This window comes from Pithys albifrons, chromosome 1 (assembly GCF_047495875.1).
Source record: "Pithys albifrons albifrons isolate INPA30051 chromosome 1, PitAlb_v1, whole genome shotgun sequence".
NCBI lineage: Eukaryota > Metazoa > Chordata > Aves > Passeriformes > Thamnophilidae > Pithys > Pithys albifrons.
This window is the reverse complement of record NC_092458.1, coordinates 72898834-72915388: the sequence shown is the minus strand read 5'-3', so window position 1 is coordinate 72915388 and position 16555 is coordinate 72898834. Positions and strand designations below refer to the sequence as shown.

Here is a 16555-nt window from a genome sequence, read left to right as displayed (position 1 = left end):
AGGAAGCTGTCTGCTCTGCCAGCTCAGGGGCTCAAACTCAATTATCCCAAAACTGCACTTTGGTCCTTCCCTGATGCTCCTGGGAATGACTGCTAAAATTCAAAAGGAGACCTTGTGAGTATGGATGGTGTCATGTTGTAGACATGTCTTTCAGTAAATCACAGGTTTTGATCATCTGAATTATGAATAACCACTCAGAGTATCTTCTTTCAAAAGCAGTATTTATTTTTTCATCAAGATAAGACACATTACATACTGCATAAAGTAAAAAGTACTGGTAGGAAAGCTGCATTTAACTGAGATAACAAAAAAATATACATGGATTGCACTTGAGAAAGTAGACTCTATCCCAGAAGAATATAGTAAATAAAAAGCTAATGAGTGGTTTGAAATTAGGACTATTTCTGAATTGCCTTTGGAAAAAATATTTATTTGGAGGCTTCCAATTCCACCAATAAAACTGAAACAGATTAGGCTTTTTAATAGCTTTGCTCTTTAAGCTAAAATAGTATTTAAACAACATAACAATTATTACATAGACAAAAGAGGGGAAAAAAGTATGGCGAAACACCTCTGCAATTTCTGCTAATAAATAACAAGGAAAAAATTTGCTGGTATTTGGTTTCACCAGGGCTACTGAAAGTCAGGGTTATGGTTTTGGGAATTTTTTCTTAGTTCACATGTATGTTATCATCCCCACACTACAACACAGAGCCCATGCTTGACTCTCCTGCACTGGCTGGGAGAATGCTGTTAGTATGGTAGTTTGAAGAAGTGATTGGTTCCATTCATTATTAAGTTTCCCAGGAGTAATACTTTAAATTTTGCAACAAGCTTAGCCTATACCTATTAAATTAAACCAATTATTAAGCAGGAGGATTTTTTTCTTTTGTATCTGGATTTTTTGCTGGACCTTGGCATCCACTTGTGCCTTCATCTAACTCAGCTGAACTATGACCTGTTCAGACTTTAAAAGGAGTACTCATAATATCTACATTTGTGTATCTCAGATGTCCAATCAGATTTTTAATTTTTCCATATAGTCAAAACGAAGACAGAAAATCTCCACACTGGGTGATTTCAACCTGGGGACTAAGGCACACTACGAGAAAGCCTCTTCCAGTTGCCTGTAGGGGTAACTCAGGCTCCCAGATGAGGCTGGATAATCCAGATTAGGAAGCATAAGTATCCCTTGCAATCCATGGCTGTTTGCGTGGGACTGGGTGAGCAGGCAGAGGTGGGTGGGAGACGCCTGCTGCACAACTTTCCCCAGGGGGTGGGAATTATAGGACCACTCAGAACACAAAGTCTTGTGAAACTGATGTTTCCTACAACCAATGCTACCTGGGAAGTCAGAGAGCTTAGGCATAATTCAGTCAAGGATATATTTTGGAGTGCATCACCTCAAAAACAATTGGTAACGCTGAGGTCTTGCATGCAAATTTCTTCCAAACAGCTAAAAATTATGGAAGGACTGGGTCAATCTTGTTATTAAGTTAGAGACAGGAAAAGAATGAGATTTCCTTAAATAGTCCTGAACTACAAACTGAAGCTGGTAATCTTTGGTTACAGGACTGTTCTTTTAATGTCAATTGCTTTGAAAAATGATGAATCACTTCCCAAGTAAGCATTCAGGAGCATTTTTAAATAGACATCTGGGAGCCAGAGAGGAAAAATAATATAAATAACAAACCCTCCACACTTTTTGAATCTGAAACGTTAGAAGTAAGGAAGGAAAGTAACACAACATTTTTAAGGGAAATTTCAGCAAAGTTTTGATAAAATTATAAAAAAGCACTTACAAAATACTTGAGCTGAGGAAAAGAGCAAATCAGAACATTAGGGCGCTTTTATAACAAGCCTGGAGAGTGCTAAAAAATACTGGTTTGAAGTCCTTATATTATATTATTTTTTAGCACATGCCAGTTTCCACTAATTATAACAAAACTATTGTCAAACTACTTCACTCTTTCAGAGAGACAGAAGACAAGAGGCAACACAGACAAGATGATTTGATGCAGACTACATCTACTATTAAATACAAAATCTCAGCCGCTAAATGTGCCACCCTATTCTCTGTTACATTCACAATCAAAACTCCCAATTCTTCACCAGACTTAAATCTGTCTGTATTTTTGCACTTTTGGAGCAGTGTTTAAAAGCTAGTTTGGAAAGATTTTTTTTTTCTTTTGCAGCTAGAGCACTTTCATAATATTCATAAAAGCCATAGGAAGTTATGCTGCAGCTTTTAAAGTGCTAATTTTATTATGAGGTGCTGTTTAATAATATTCTTCTGGAAGATAATAAATGATGCACATTTTCCATGACAGACAGACATTGCTTAATGAGTTAATATATTTCAGAAAAATGCAATCAAAAAGAAATTAATTGTCTACAGTTTAACCATGGCAATACACAGAGTTGGAATGAGACAACTGACCCCAGATAACTAATATTCATGCATATATGACAATGTTATGTAATCCATATATAATCCATATTTAAAACAAACAAACAAACAAACAAACAAACCCCAAACCAAATAATGATAATTAAATCTCAAACACAGTTTTGATTCCCAGTAACACAACTGCAAAACAAATCAATATTTTCAACAAACCAGTGCCCTATCTTCATCTCCCCCATGAGAAAACATTGCAATCCTTGAACTGCTGTGAGGATACAAGTGGAGGGCTGTCTCTCCCTTTTTGTGTAGAGGAGGCTTCTCCTGGGCAACTGTGGGCCACTGTGGGCAAGGGGCAGGAGTCCAGACCAGGTAGATAGTGACCAGAATCAGTCTCAGCCCACAGAAACTCACCTGGGGACAGGGTGGAGACCCCTCTTGCAGAAGCACCTGGGCAATGGCTCCCATGGAGTCACCACTGCAAAAGTACCAGCCTCCACATTCCCCTACCACCATCAGTGTCCTGGCTTATGCAAAGCATCTACTAATTTCAAGACATGATTTGCTCAAGTACAAACAGTGACATTTGACTTTACTGGTGGGTTATTTCATGTAGTGATGGATTTTCTGCATTCTATCTCATTGTAATAGACCAGAATGCTGGGAAGTTCCATCTGAGAGAGGGGCAAATCATTTTGCACTCATTCAGGCTCAAATTCTCCTTCATTTATACCCACAAAATCCTATTGACCATCAGGAGAGCTGAGGAGGTAGAAATGGAAGCAGAATTTGAGTGTAGGAACTGGTGAGTGAGAAAAAACCCACAAAGATATTTCACTACCAGCTACCACAAATACCTATGCACCTGGTGGTTAGTTTCAGTGGGCATTGTGCGCCTAAGAAGACTGCAATTGAGCTTTTAAAATCTCAACCCTCAGAATTTAGTGACAGACAACTATAATCTTGTATTCTTGGATGCTGATACATAAATCTATGATATACCTGTTGAGTTGCCATGGCACTAATCAGCACAGCTATGCTGAAACACAGCAATCATTTTTGCTAATTGCAAAGGCAGGCTAGTAGCAAATTTCAAATTATTAGTGAGTAAAGGTCCTCAGAGCAATCCTGCTTAAAAGTAAACGTCCGGTGAGATGCAATTAGTGTGTCTTGTTTTTTCCTTTTCTTTCTTCCTCTCTCTTTTTATCTTGTTTTGATTTTTCTTTTTCTATCGAGGTGGTCTTGAACTGCAGATACAATCACAGCGCTCATGGTGATCCAGCTGTATGTCTACTAAGGCCATGTTGTTCCTGATTCTGCCTTTTCTTCTGGTATGGCCAGCCTCAGGGATGAATTTCAGTACCTGGGAGGATCAACCAAAATGCATTGATTAGAAAACAATTTTGGAGATCTGAGGATGAGAGCGTTGGGGCGCTGAGGGCACCAACAACCCTTAATGGCCCTGACAAGCATTAATTTGGACACACTTTTGTTTTAATTCCAGCTTTTTCTTTGCACTCTTTGACATCCTTCTGTACTGTTTGTCCTGGAGCTTTGACAGACTGGATTATTTTCTACATCAAGTATCTTTATATCATGCAGTCTCCTAACTACATCCAGAAAAAAATCTTTTAAAATCAAGTAGAGATGCTGACACTGAACCGATGACAAAATTCTTTATTTAAAGAAGCTCAGCAAAATCTGACAAATGCAGATGACTGGTTCTTTGCAAGATCATAGGTAGCTGATCTGATTTTTCCAGCTGAGAGCAAATGAAAGCATGCAATGGGCTGAGAGCAAAGATGTGGACTGTATTTAAGTTAATAGACTATCTGACAGCTTGGGGACTTTCCCTGTGTTTTTCATTAAGAAGTATGAGCACAGTATATGGACTTTGCTGATAAGAAAATGAACTGTCAGTCACTTCACCAGACAGGAAAGCAGAGATTGAACACAGCTGAAATCATAGAATCATTTAGGTTGGAAGAGACCACTGAGATCATTGGGTCCAATCATTAACTCAGCACCGCCAAGTCAACCAATAATTTGGGTCCTCTAATGCCACATCCACACACTTTTTGAACACTTCCAGGGATGGTGACTCCACCACTTCCCTGGACAGCTTGTTTCAATGCATGACAAATGCAGTGTTTCAATGCAGTGAAGAAATTTTCCCTGATATCCAATCTAAACCTCCCCTGGTACAACTTGAGATAATTTCCTCTTGTCCTATCACTTGTTGCTGTGGAAAAAGAGACAGACCCCCAGCTCACTGCAACCTCCTTTCAGGTAGTTGTAGACAGCAATAAGGTCCCCCCTGAACCTCCTTTTCTCCAGCTAAATAACCTCAGCTCCATTAGCTGCTCCTCATCAGACTTGTGCTCCAGACCCCAGCTCCATTGCCCTTCTCTAGACATGCTCCAGCACCTCAATGTCTTTCTTGCAGTGAGTGGCCCAAAACTGAACACAGGGTTGGAGTTGCAGCCTCACCAGTGCCGAGTACAGAGGGACAATTACTGCCCTGGTCCTGCTGGCCACACTATTGCTGATACAGGCCAGGATGACATTTGCCTTCTTGGCCACCTGGGCACACTGTTGGCTCATGTTCAGCCGCCTGTTGACCAGCACCTCCAGGTCCTTTTCTATGAGGCAGCTTCTGAGCCACTCTTTCCCCAGCCTGAAGTGCTGCCTGGAGTTGTTGTGACTCAAGGGCAGGACCTGGCACTTGGCCTTACTGAACCTCATACAGTTGGCCTCAGCCCATCAATCCAGCCTGTCCAGATCGCTCTGCAGAACTGCTTTAACAGCTGATCACAGAACTGAAGTTCAAAGCTCCACATCTCACTTCCACCTAATAGTTTTATTTTCAGCTAAATACAAGGCAATTGAAAAGAATCTAGAAGTAAAGGCCATTTTTGGTGATCACAGTAGATGAAAGAAAACCCTTTACTCTGAAAATGCTGCTCATTCATCATATGGTCAGGTCCTTAAAGGTGAGGAACTGCTGAATTAATTAAAACAGTTCAAAGAAATTCTGTTCAGGACATTTTATTGTTCCTTTTTAGATGGGATCAGTAGCTGCAGGAAAATGTAAGGATCAATGTTTGTCACTACTCATCAAATTTCAGTGCCTCAGCTCTTCAGATTGTCTCACAAAGAGCATATAACTACAGCCATATCCCTCTCATCAAACACTGAGTAAATTATTAAATAATTAAAAGAATTAAATAAAATCAAGACAGAGAATTTATCTTCTGAGGTGGTTTTGGTGTTTATAGGTAATACAAAAAAGGGGGAACGGGGAATTTTTTTTTAGTGGAGAAATGTCCATAAGAGCACACCGATATGCAGGATGGCATTTTACTTTGTAGATGTGTCTGAGTATCTGAGAAGTTTCAAGGTTAGATGACTGTAGAAACTGCATGACTTCCCTTGGGGGTGTTGGTGAGGAAATATAAATAAAATGCTTACATGTGTTTCCTTGCCAGCAATCTTGCTCATTGATCATATATTGAATTTGGATGCCAGCTTCTGAAAGCCTTTTCAAATGAGAGAGCAAACCCATCACAAAACCCAGGATCTGGAAGCTTAAGCCAGAAAAACTTTGAGTGGAATTCGGGCATCCTTGTTGAAGTCAGGCTGACTCATCAACTGGACAGCCCTCTGAAGCACTGTGGGGTTTCCAGTCTGTTTGAGGACTGTCTTTCCAGGTGTACAGTACCAATTTGGGTCATGCTCTGGGGGCAGCAGGGTACTCTCCAGAGTCCTGTGGAGTGCAGGTCAGCACTGAGAAGCCCTAACATTTTAGCAGGTCTGTAAAAATACTTCAAGATCAGAGGCTGAGGAGAGCAGAGTGGCAATGACTACCAGGAAAAGGACCCATCTGGAGATAAACTATTTACCCTGACCCATACCTGGCACATCTCCAGTAAAAGCCACAACAAAGCAGCGACTGCAGAGAAGGATTCACCTGAAACACCCACCTCTGGTGGGACTATCTTTGGTAACTACAAAAGGAGCCCAAAGCTCGGACTCACAGCTTTAGATGGCAGGAGCCAGATGAGGTGAACCATCCCACCAGCATTCTCTTATGGTCTTAGCCAGGTATCACTGATCTTTGAAGTCAGGCAACAGTTAGCCATGACAGTCCATGATGGCTGATTTCTGTTTTATTCAAAAGCAAAGAATGTTAGGAAACCCAGCTAACTTAAAAAGAGGGTATATCCAGTTCCTTATAGTTATATTTTACTTAACATCATTTTCTTACTAGGAACAATAATATTACTCTTTTTAAAATTCTTGACCAGTAATTTAGATGCCAACAGATATATTAAGTTTTATGCAAAATTCAGGTTTTTATTCTTTCTGATTAGCTTAAGAATACCACTGTTATTCAATAACATGACTATAACTTACCAAATACCTAATTAGTTCTATATTCTAGTGACAGAAGACGGTGAAAAACTCTGGATGCTATTTTAGATAGTGAAATTTGTACTTTGCAGAACTTATTTCAAAATTTTGCTATGCAGCATTATCTAATCTCCTTCTGCACATCTAAAAATACCATCATTCTGGCATGCAAACCAAATTATATTTGTCTGAGATTCATGAAAGAGGAAGCATCAAAAGTGCAAAACATTCATCACAGATTCAAGTTCTGATAGACATAAAAAAGTCTTACTCTGCAATTTTGGAAAGTTATCTAATACAAAGGTCACACAAAGTTTAGCTGTGCTCTGAGTATAAGAAACCAAGCATTATGGGAATGTGGTTCATAATCTAGCATAAGGGCCTTTAGTAGGAACACAGCCTAAAACAATGACCCAGACCCAAAGATGTATTCTTTCTTACCAGAGATAATTACAGGGTGCCAGGGAGAAGAAAAAGAGTTGGCTTGCTGATCAGTGGTAGCATGCAAAATGAGAGATTATTAAATGTATATGGGATTATTGCTTCTATTTTTTTACTTGTATGAATATGAAACACTTGGTTTTAATACAACAAACATGGGGAAAAAATCAATTGGCTTAAAAGTCAGGCATCTGAAGCAGTCATTAAAGCTATGATGTTTTTGACACGTGACATCAACAAGACCCTCACTTTAGGTGATCTTGTCAGGAATTATGTGTGCATTATGCTCCAGCTGTTGTTTCATCACTGACCAGATATAGGTGTTCCTCCTTCACAAATTGACTCTCTGTCCTGACATGTATTAGAGGATGTCTCACTTGCTAATCTTCCAAATGTCAACCCAAGAACTTTCATTTTTACCTAGTAAAAAATGAACCTCTTTTTCTTCCACTGCACTTCTGTCCTCTCTCTGCTTACACCATGACCTAGCAGTCATTTCTGACTCATTCTGGTTCCTCATATTTGCATTCCAAATAAATCCCATTGCTGCCTCTTGTATAATATTCTATGAATTGACTCTTTTGTCAGGTTAATTCTGTGCCTTTATTATCATAACAACCTTTTATCTCCTTTATACATGTACTACCAACTTTAGGACACACAACAATAAAACCATACTCCCTGCACACTGCTTTGATGATTCTAGCTCTTTTTAATCCCTTAGCAAATTCCCTTTGTTGTGTCAGCAGCATTTGAATCATTTTTGACCAGTTATCTTATGTTTCCCTATGTAAGGACAGGGTGAGAATTGTTGTCTGCTCTCTCCAGTGCCTCCTTAAGATTTGCTTCTCGTTTGTCTGAAAAAATAAAGGGGAAGAAAAAAAGAAAAAAGGCCCCTACAAAAGCAAATGGTATTGGTTACATTTCTCAACTCCACTGCAGCAATTCTTCCATATTACTGAAGTTCCATGTAACTTTTTTATTTTCTCTCCTGCTCCCCTGTTCTTTTCTCCACTATAATATTCCTTCTGTCTTGTTTTCTCTTAACATTGTTGGGCTCAGTTAAGCTGTTTCTGTATCCCAGAAACTTATGTCAAGATACAGTATTGTGCACTCTGGGATGCCTGCTACATCTCTTAGGGCAATGAAAGGTTATGAAATTGCCACCCTAACACTAATCTAAACCTTGTCCCTGAGAATTAATTAAATGTATGTTCTGTGAAGGCACTAGACAAGCTTCAGTAAAGATAAAACTTGAATGGAGGCATAATTCTTCAAAAATGGGTGGGGTGCATGGGTTAGGGAAGAAACACCTTACAGGCAGTGAAAAACACATCAGTATTTACAGGAGAGAAAAATAAGCAGGTGAAAGATACAATCAGCTTTCACTGTTTTGCCTTTTTCCTTATATGCCTTTTAGCTGTGTTGCTCAGCACTGTGTTTGTGGAGGTTTATACACTCTGACAAATTCTGGTTGCTACCTTAAGAGCATTTATTCCCTACGGAAACTCATTTCACATCTCATCAGTTACAGCAATGAGATAGGGAAAACGATTTCTTGTTTCTCTGAGGTATATGCATGCTGGCAGGATAGCACAGCTGCAGCTGCAGCTGAACTGAGTTCTGGTCTGTTCCCTCACACCTCCTCTGCACTGAGGGATGTCCAGGTTTAGAGCCTGCCTCTCTTTAAAAAGCAGCTTCAGGCACTTCCAGAGAAATGCATTGCAATGGAAAACATACTTTCATTTCAGGTCCCCTTTAGCAAGTTAGACAGCAGTAGATCTGAGTATTTGATTAGGGTGTGCTTCATCCATTTCCATGTATTGCTTTGTCTTTCCATTGCACAGAGCCCTGCAACAGTATCACATATGGCAGACTGTGCCTGGGAGACATTTTCAGACACTGCCAGGACTTGGCCTGTTTGGTTTGAATGGTCTGTGACACTATGTGGTAAGTCATGAGTATTTGTCCAGCACAATTTATCTGGTCTCAAACAAACCCAGAAGCCATGGAAAACCACAGAGCATCACAGGACTCCTGCAAAAATATGTCCCCAAACCCCCGAACATCCCCCCAAAAAACCCCACTGATAAAACTATCTGTTCACCCAAGTTATGAACCCATTTATTTCTGGAAACTGCTGAGTATTTTGGTAAAGTCATGGCAAACTTCCAGGCTATGAAAAAGACTTGAGATCTCATGATTAACATTTCCCAGGGCAATAAAGAAAAAGCTACCCCTTACTGCAGCATACTCATGTTCTCATTTTCCCTGATATTGCATCACTTCTTACAATCATACATGATAGAAAAGAGCTGTACATTCTGTTCAGGGAACTGGAGCAGCACTCTTAGCTTGGGGAAATTAAAGGCTACATGTGACAGCTATTAGTCCTGAGAGAGTAGGCTGGGAGGGAGTGCTCATTGATGAGTACAGTGTGAGGCTTTGAATAGAAACTAAGGGAGAACTAAAAAACATTAAGATCATAAGGAGATTATAACTTTGGAATCTCTCTGGACTAGAAGCCTCTCTCTCAACAAACACTCTGGATTTTAGGGTCCTCACAGCTGCTGGCATGCAGCTACTCCAGCATGGGCTACAAAGCTGAAAAGGAGCCCATGCCTTCTGGAAAATTTGCCTGCCTGTCTTTCTCACCCAGAAATAGTGGGTATCTCAGAAATCATAGAATCATAGAATCGATTGGGTTGGAAAAGACCTCCAAGATCATTGAGTCCAACCCTTGCTCCAACTCTAGTCCATTTACTAGATCATGGCACCCAGCGCCACGTCCAATCTGCGTTTAAAAATCTCTAGGGATGGTGAATCCACCACCTCTCCGGGCAGCCCATTCCAATGCCCGATTACTCTCTCTGGAAAGAATTTTTTTCTGATATCCAACTTAAATTTCCCCTGGCAGAGCTTGAGCCCGTGCCCCCTTGTCCTATTGCTGAGTGCCTGGGAGAAGAGACCAGCCCCCACCTGGCTAGAACTTCCCTTCAGGTAGTTCTAGACAGTGATGAGGTCACCTCTGAGCCTCCTCTTCACCAGGCTAAACAACCCCAGCTCCCTCAGCCTCTCCCCATAGGACCTATGCTCCAGTCCCTTCACCAGCCTTGTTGCTCTTCTCTGGACTCGCTCCAGCACCTCAATATCCTTTCTGAACTGAGGGGCCCAGAACTGAACACAGTACTCAAGGTGTGGCCTCACCAATGCAGAGTACAGGGGAAGGATCACTTCCCTGGTCCTGCTGGCCACGCTATTTTTGATACAGAATCCTATTGGCCTTCTTGGCCACCTGGGCACACTGTTGGCTCATGTTGAGCTTCCTGTCAATTAGTACCCCAAGGTCCCTTTCTGCCTGGCTGCTCTCCAGCCATTAAGTGATCTCTAGACATATTTTTATTTTTGAGGACAAATATATCCATGTGCAGGACAAACAGCTCTTGAGCAGTAGATGAAGCTCCAGAAGAGCAGTTAGGGAAAATCAGCCTGGCAAGAGGAGCAGTCTGGGGACTGCAGGACTCTGTTTCAGCTACTACAGACACCTTCTTTGCTCCACTACCTACTACTTCCTTCTGTTGTCTACGGGTTTATGTTCTCCTGCAGCAGAAGGCAGCGCTTTCTAACCAAATTAACAGTTCTAGGGATTTCATAAAGTCTGAAACTCTGTCCATTGTTATGCAATGAAAGTCTCTTTGGTTAAGGTTAGCGGGTTTCAAATTGGCTTTTAAGAGAGTAAACTGGCTCCACAGTTCCAAAACTGGCATGCTGAGAGGTCCCTCCTCAGTGCCTTTGGCATCAGGTATTTAAGTAAAATTAGAGTTAAGTGTCAAAGGAGAAAAAGAATAAAACTGATTAACTGTGCATGGCTAATAATAATAATAGAGTGGAAAATATTTTGGACTAAAATTAATGGACATAACTTGAGTATGTCATACATGAATTTTTCTGCATGACTTCCACTCGTATTAATGGGAGACACTTGGCTAAATTTCTGCCCAATGAGCTGTTAATTCATCCCTAAGGGATAAAGTTTAAATTTAAACTTACAAAGGCCACTTAATGTTAAAGCTGAAACACTGCCTTGAATTCATACAGTTTTCAGAGAAGAAAGGAGCAGTGAAATAAATTAGCAGTCGTGTATTAGTGTGAATGTTGAATTTCCTGAATTTAGTGATTAATTTGGTGTGGTCATAAGTCATGACATCCTGGTTTTGAGCAATACCTGGATAGTGTGATATTCTGGTGTGTCACCAGCTTCTTCCAAATACCTGATAAAAAAAATGTTTCATACCATTTTTATAATCGGCATTTTTTTCTAGCTACTGTCAACAGTTGGCTTAAATTCTGATGCTGGTGTAACTCAGGATTCATTAGTTTATAGTTTACTTCTAGTTCTTTCAGAAACCTTCTGAATTATGCACGACTCACATTTAAGCATTGAAAATCCATACAGATTTACTGTGAAAAAATACAGTTTCTTTTTTAAATTTTAAATTTGTTCCCTTTCAATCTCTCTCTCGTTCTTTTCTTAAGGAAAAGGATATTTAGGAAGACCTGATTTTCCTTTAGCTAGTATTCACTATTTTCTATCTTTTGCTGTGTCTTCTCTTGTTCTGAGTTTTTTTTTCTAAATGAAATTATCCAAAACTATTGAGCCATTTTCCTCACAAATGTATTTTTTCTCTATCTTCCTTGTATTTCTCTTGATGTATGTTTACTGATTCTATACAAATTTTCTAGTCCTGCCTGTATCATTATAAGCAGCAATGGTTAAAGCACAGTATAAATACTCTACCAATTTATTCAGGCCACGATATTTGCTGTGATATTACCCCTTCATCTCCACTCCTGTAGAAGACTGTCACTTGTTTTTTTCCTATCACTGCACTAAACAGCTGTTTTCCTGTAGCTCTTAGTGATTCAGTACTCAACCTTCATCCTAACTTAATTTCTCCCTCCTTCCCTCACACACACAGTATTATATGAATAGATAATTTAGACCATTCATCCTAATGCTTGCTTGCTTTTCTACCTTGCATTTACAAGTATTTACATAGGACTTCTGTAATTCCTCTCAGCCTTCTCTGCTGTTAAATTATGTTATCTCCTGTGCTAGCTGTCATTTTTGCCATCACTCTGTTCACTTCCCTCCAGACTGATCACAATAACACTGTGTGCTGGGAGCACCTCAGATAACCCTTTCCTGTTTAGAAAATTGCACTTCTCTTCCACCTCTTTGCTCTTAACCAGCTTCTAATCTATGTCTGATCTTGTTTAGTTGACTGTTTGCTGTCTGAAGGAGGTTCCAGGCCTTTTAGCATTCTTGCACTATATTGTGGAGCTGTGTAAATATTTATTGATATATAAGGCATTTTCAGTTCATTTTATCAGCTGATAGTCATCTAGGTGTTTTATACATATTAATTTTTTTCCAATTAACTTTACTACTATTGAGATAAGACTTTTTGTTCTACAATTACCAGGGTCATCCTCTGCATCTTGTTTAAAATTAGAGACAATACTAATTATTCTCCAGTCCTAGGTGATGTGGGGTATGCTGTATTCTTCAGTTAATTGTGAGAAAACATCTCTTACCTTAGAAAATAGTAACCACATTTCTCACAGTGTGTCAAAGGTCTGACCTTCAATGACCCTCTCCTATTGCAGCCCTGGGTCTTCCAAGATAATGCTTTATATTATCTGTCCACATCACATCAAAGATTAACTCCGTAGAGTTTATTTTCACTTGGGACTTAAGCCAAGTGGTAAATCAGGTTCTTAACAAGAGATATGTGTCAGAAATCAAGTCAGCATGGCATGCAGCTACCCTTCTTTCAAACATTTGAAAGGCTACTGCCAAGTAACTTTCCTAGATATGTTCACTTTAGTGAACATTGTTAATGTCTTGATCTGAAAATACTGATTTAGAGGCAAGAATATAAAATGTTCTTTCCTTGTGTTTTCCGTCTCTGTGTTCTGAACAGATTAAAAATAAATATAATGGACATTATTCCTATGCAAAAAAATTGCCTTCTAAAAAACTGCTGAGTGGGCAAAAAGCTAAGATGAATGATTCAGCTGCTTCCTACAGGTAATAAATCTGGAAGAGAAGAGAGTTTAAAAGTAACTTAATTGTAATTTCCAAATGGGCATAAGTTTAGAGTAAGACTAAGTGCAGACAAATGTCTCAAGGAACATGTCTGTATTACTAAAAAGAGTATTTTCAGAGGTATATATGTTCACTTTGTATCAGTCCTTCAATCAGAAAAATCAATCCAACATAAGCCTCATTCTTGCAACAAAGTTCACTAGGATGCTGTGGTAGTATCCAGTCAGAGGTGGCAGAAGTTCTCTCAAAGTTCTTCTAAATTATCTTATCCATAAACACCTGTTAACATCCTTTTCTCACACATACATAACCTCCTTCCACTCTGCTCATTCACCACTTCCAAATACAAATCATTGGGATGATGCTGTGGCATTAAAGATATCAATATTAAACATTCAAAATCAGGTCTTCCTGCATGTTGACTCTGTGTGCGTGTGTCTCTCAATATGCCTTATTGCAGTAGAAGGTACAAATCCTGCTCCATGAAGTACCAAGCTGGTATCTTCCATGGACAGAAACAGAGATGCTGTTATTTTGATCTAGTTTCCACTTTAAGGCTAACTGAACTTGTCTGGAAGCCTAAGCAGATCCTTCATCTCAGGGAGAGTCGCAACCACAGAAGGTATTCACTCAAATACTCTGGTGTCTTTCAAATGACGGCATCTTTGCCTATGAAACTTCACTGCATCAGTGACTGTTGGCCATTGATTTTTTGCGCTGCAGATCCAATATGATAATCAATATAAGCATGTCACGATAACATGATATAGAATAATGATAATAAAATATGATATTGCATGGATCAATACTAACATAATAGTCAATTAACAGGCAGACCACATAGCTCAGAGAAAAGACTTCAGAATCCATGGAAGAAATAAATACCCAAAAGAAGTAACAAAGAAAGAATGAAAATACCTCATGATATTTTTTCACTGTTTTCCCTGACATGCACATGCAGGATTTCCAGTTTGGAGTCCCACAGCCACAGTTTCCTCCACAGCGCTGGACAAGAAGGCAGCGGGGGAAGAAAACTACATTTGTCAGCTTCAGTTCCTCCCTTAAATTGACAGAGTAGTTTCTCGGAGTACAGCTGTAACGTTTCACATCATCATTCAACCTATCCAGGTCAACTGCAATGCAAAAGAAGTTTCATTAGTGAGGTTTGAATGGGACATTTGTCTGGTTTATACTGCTTCCCAGGCAGTCAACAACACAAAGTTGAAAAATATGTGAAGAATAGCAGTGGTTTCTGAACAGATAAACATGAATCTACCAATTTTAAATTATTACAGATGGTCATCCAGGCTGTCATCCTGCTCCCACTGATTCCCACAGCAGAGCTCACAACAACTAAAAAGACGAAGGGAAGACTTGCAGTAAAATATTGCCCTGAAGGCTCAAGACTAGTAATTTTCTTTGCTTTGTCACTGATCCACTGGATACCAGACCAGAGATTCCACCTCTGCTACTCTCTTCCCTCCTCTCTTTATACCTGGCTTACTTAGATGGTAAGAGCTATTTTGTTACTATGAGCATAACTTCTTTTGCCTAACTGCAGACATACACAAGCAAACACTTTAAACAAGACCCTTCCTGTGGTATGCAAAGAAATGCTTTTGGGCAGTAATTCATCCCTTCCTCACAAGACCATTGAGGAGAGGCTGCATGACTTGCTTTCTCAAGTTGCCTGTCTGTATTGTTTATGGATGGAGTCTAGATAACTCATTTTTAGATGAAGAAACCAATCTAACCAATATTAATTTCAGCTGGTAAATGTTACTATAATAGACAAACAAATAAATACAATTAAAACTAATGAGGTTCATTGAATGCCAGTAGTTGGTTGATGTTTAAATGCCTGGTATCTCTATGAGATCTGTCATGTAAACAAGTTGTAAAGCTAGACATAAAAATAACTTATAGACTATCAGCTGTGACTTTAAGTGATGCTTCTAGCTTTTCCTTGTAAAGCTAAAACAAAACAAAAATACCCTTCTGTAAATACATTTCTACAGTTGTAACACAGGCAGAAGCAACAAATTTAATGAGTTCTATTTCTATAGAAGTTTTTTGATTTCTTTTCCTTCCCTATCTGCTTTCTTCTTTCCTTAGGATTTTGTACACCAATTAAGTGTTCAAAAGCTCAATAATTCATTCTGGACTGGAGGTCATGGGAACTTGAGTTCAGCTCCAAACAGTATTTGCTAACAGAAACATCAACAGGAAAATAGGAATGTCTCAAATGAGAACTGAGATAACAGTGTAGTGTTTGTGAACATATCAGATTTTCATGGACATGTTTAATGGGTCAACATCATCTCTGGTTCTGAGAGCACTTATGCTTGTGCTTCAATAAAAATATGTGAAAACTTACAAAAAAGACACTTCATACCTTCTGTGACTCAGTCCTTATCAACATCATGAAGTAAATTGTGGAAAAAGCTGTGATTTGTAAATATTATGCACCTTTACATTCTGACCTGGAGATATTCACAAGACAGATATGCAAGAGGCAAGGGTACATAAATGTCAGGAGTGCTATTATAGAAAATCATAGCAGATTCACTTTCCTGGCAAAGTGTTACCTCAGTCAAAGGGAATTCAGCAGATAAATTGCAATTTTATAGCAACTGTGATACGTGTCACCGTGAAATCTCAGTGGTTCTCTCCAGAAAGCTAGCATCTCCCCAAAAGAGGTATAGATCATCCTCCTCATGTAAGCACAAAATCAATGGGGCTGGTGGTATGCACTGGGAGAAAAGTACACTGTGAATGTCCTTAGCCGGGACTTACAAGTTCAGGGAATATTGATTTCTTTGTTTTAACAGATGGCATTTTCTTCTCCATTGTCATTCTCCAAAGCCACGCCTTCTCACTGCAGGCTTTCAGGACAATTCTCTTCACAGAGAAGTGTTTCCCACCCCTCTAAACATTCTCATCAGGACCTTTGCCACCAGCTTTGCAAACTAGTAAAGCAAAACACTATCTGACTACTATTCATTTCAGCCAATGGATGTGAAGGAAAAATCTACCAAAGGAAGAAGAGGGCTGAAAATTTTCTGTCTTCCTGTTTAATGAGATTTCTTGATGTGAAAGACTGGATCATCCACACTCAAACGCTACAGCAATCCAGGGGGATGGATACTAACATGAACAGGCTGCTATTGGGACAGGCTGGCCAT

General features: G+C 39.5%; 1 protein-coding gene across 3 annotated transcripts in view; it reads right to left on the bottom strand.

The window, feature by feature from the left end:
• Nucleotides 1-210: 210 nt before the first annotated feature.
• The window catches only part of PDGFD (platelet derived growth factor D), a 146716-nt gene continuing 130371 nt past the window's right edge, over nucleotides 211-16555 (bottom strand). For all 3 annotated transcript variants that reach the window (XM_071555078.1, XM_071555087.1, XM_071555095.1), the window contains 2 exons: nucleotides 14289-14503; nucleotides 211-3767 (listed from right to left, as the gene is read on the bottom strand). In XM_071555078.1, coding sequence (XP_071411179.1) covers nucleotides 3633-3767; nucleotides 14289-14503 — 350 coding nt within the window. In that variant the 3' untranslated portion in view covers nucleotides 211-3632. The remainder of the gene's footprint in view (nucleotides 3768-14288; nucleotides 14504-16555) is intronic.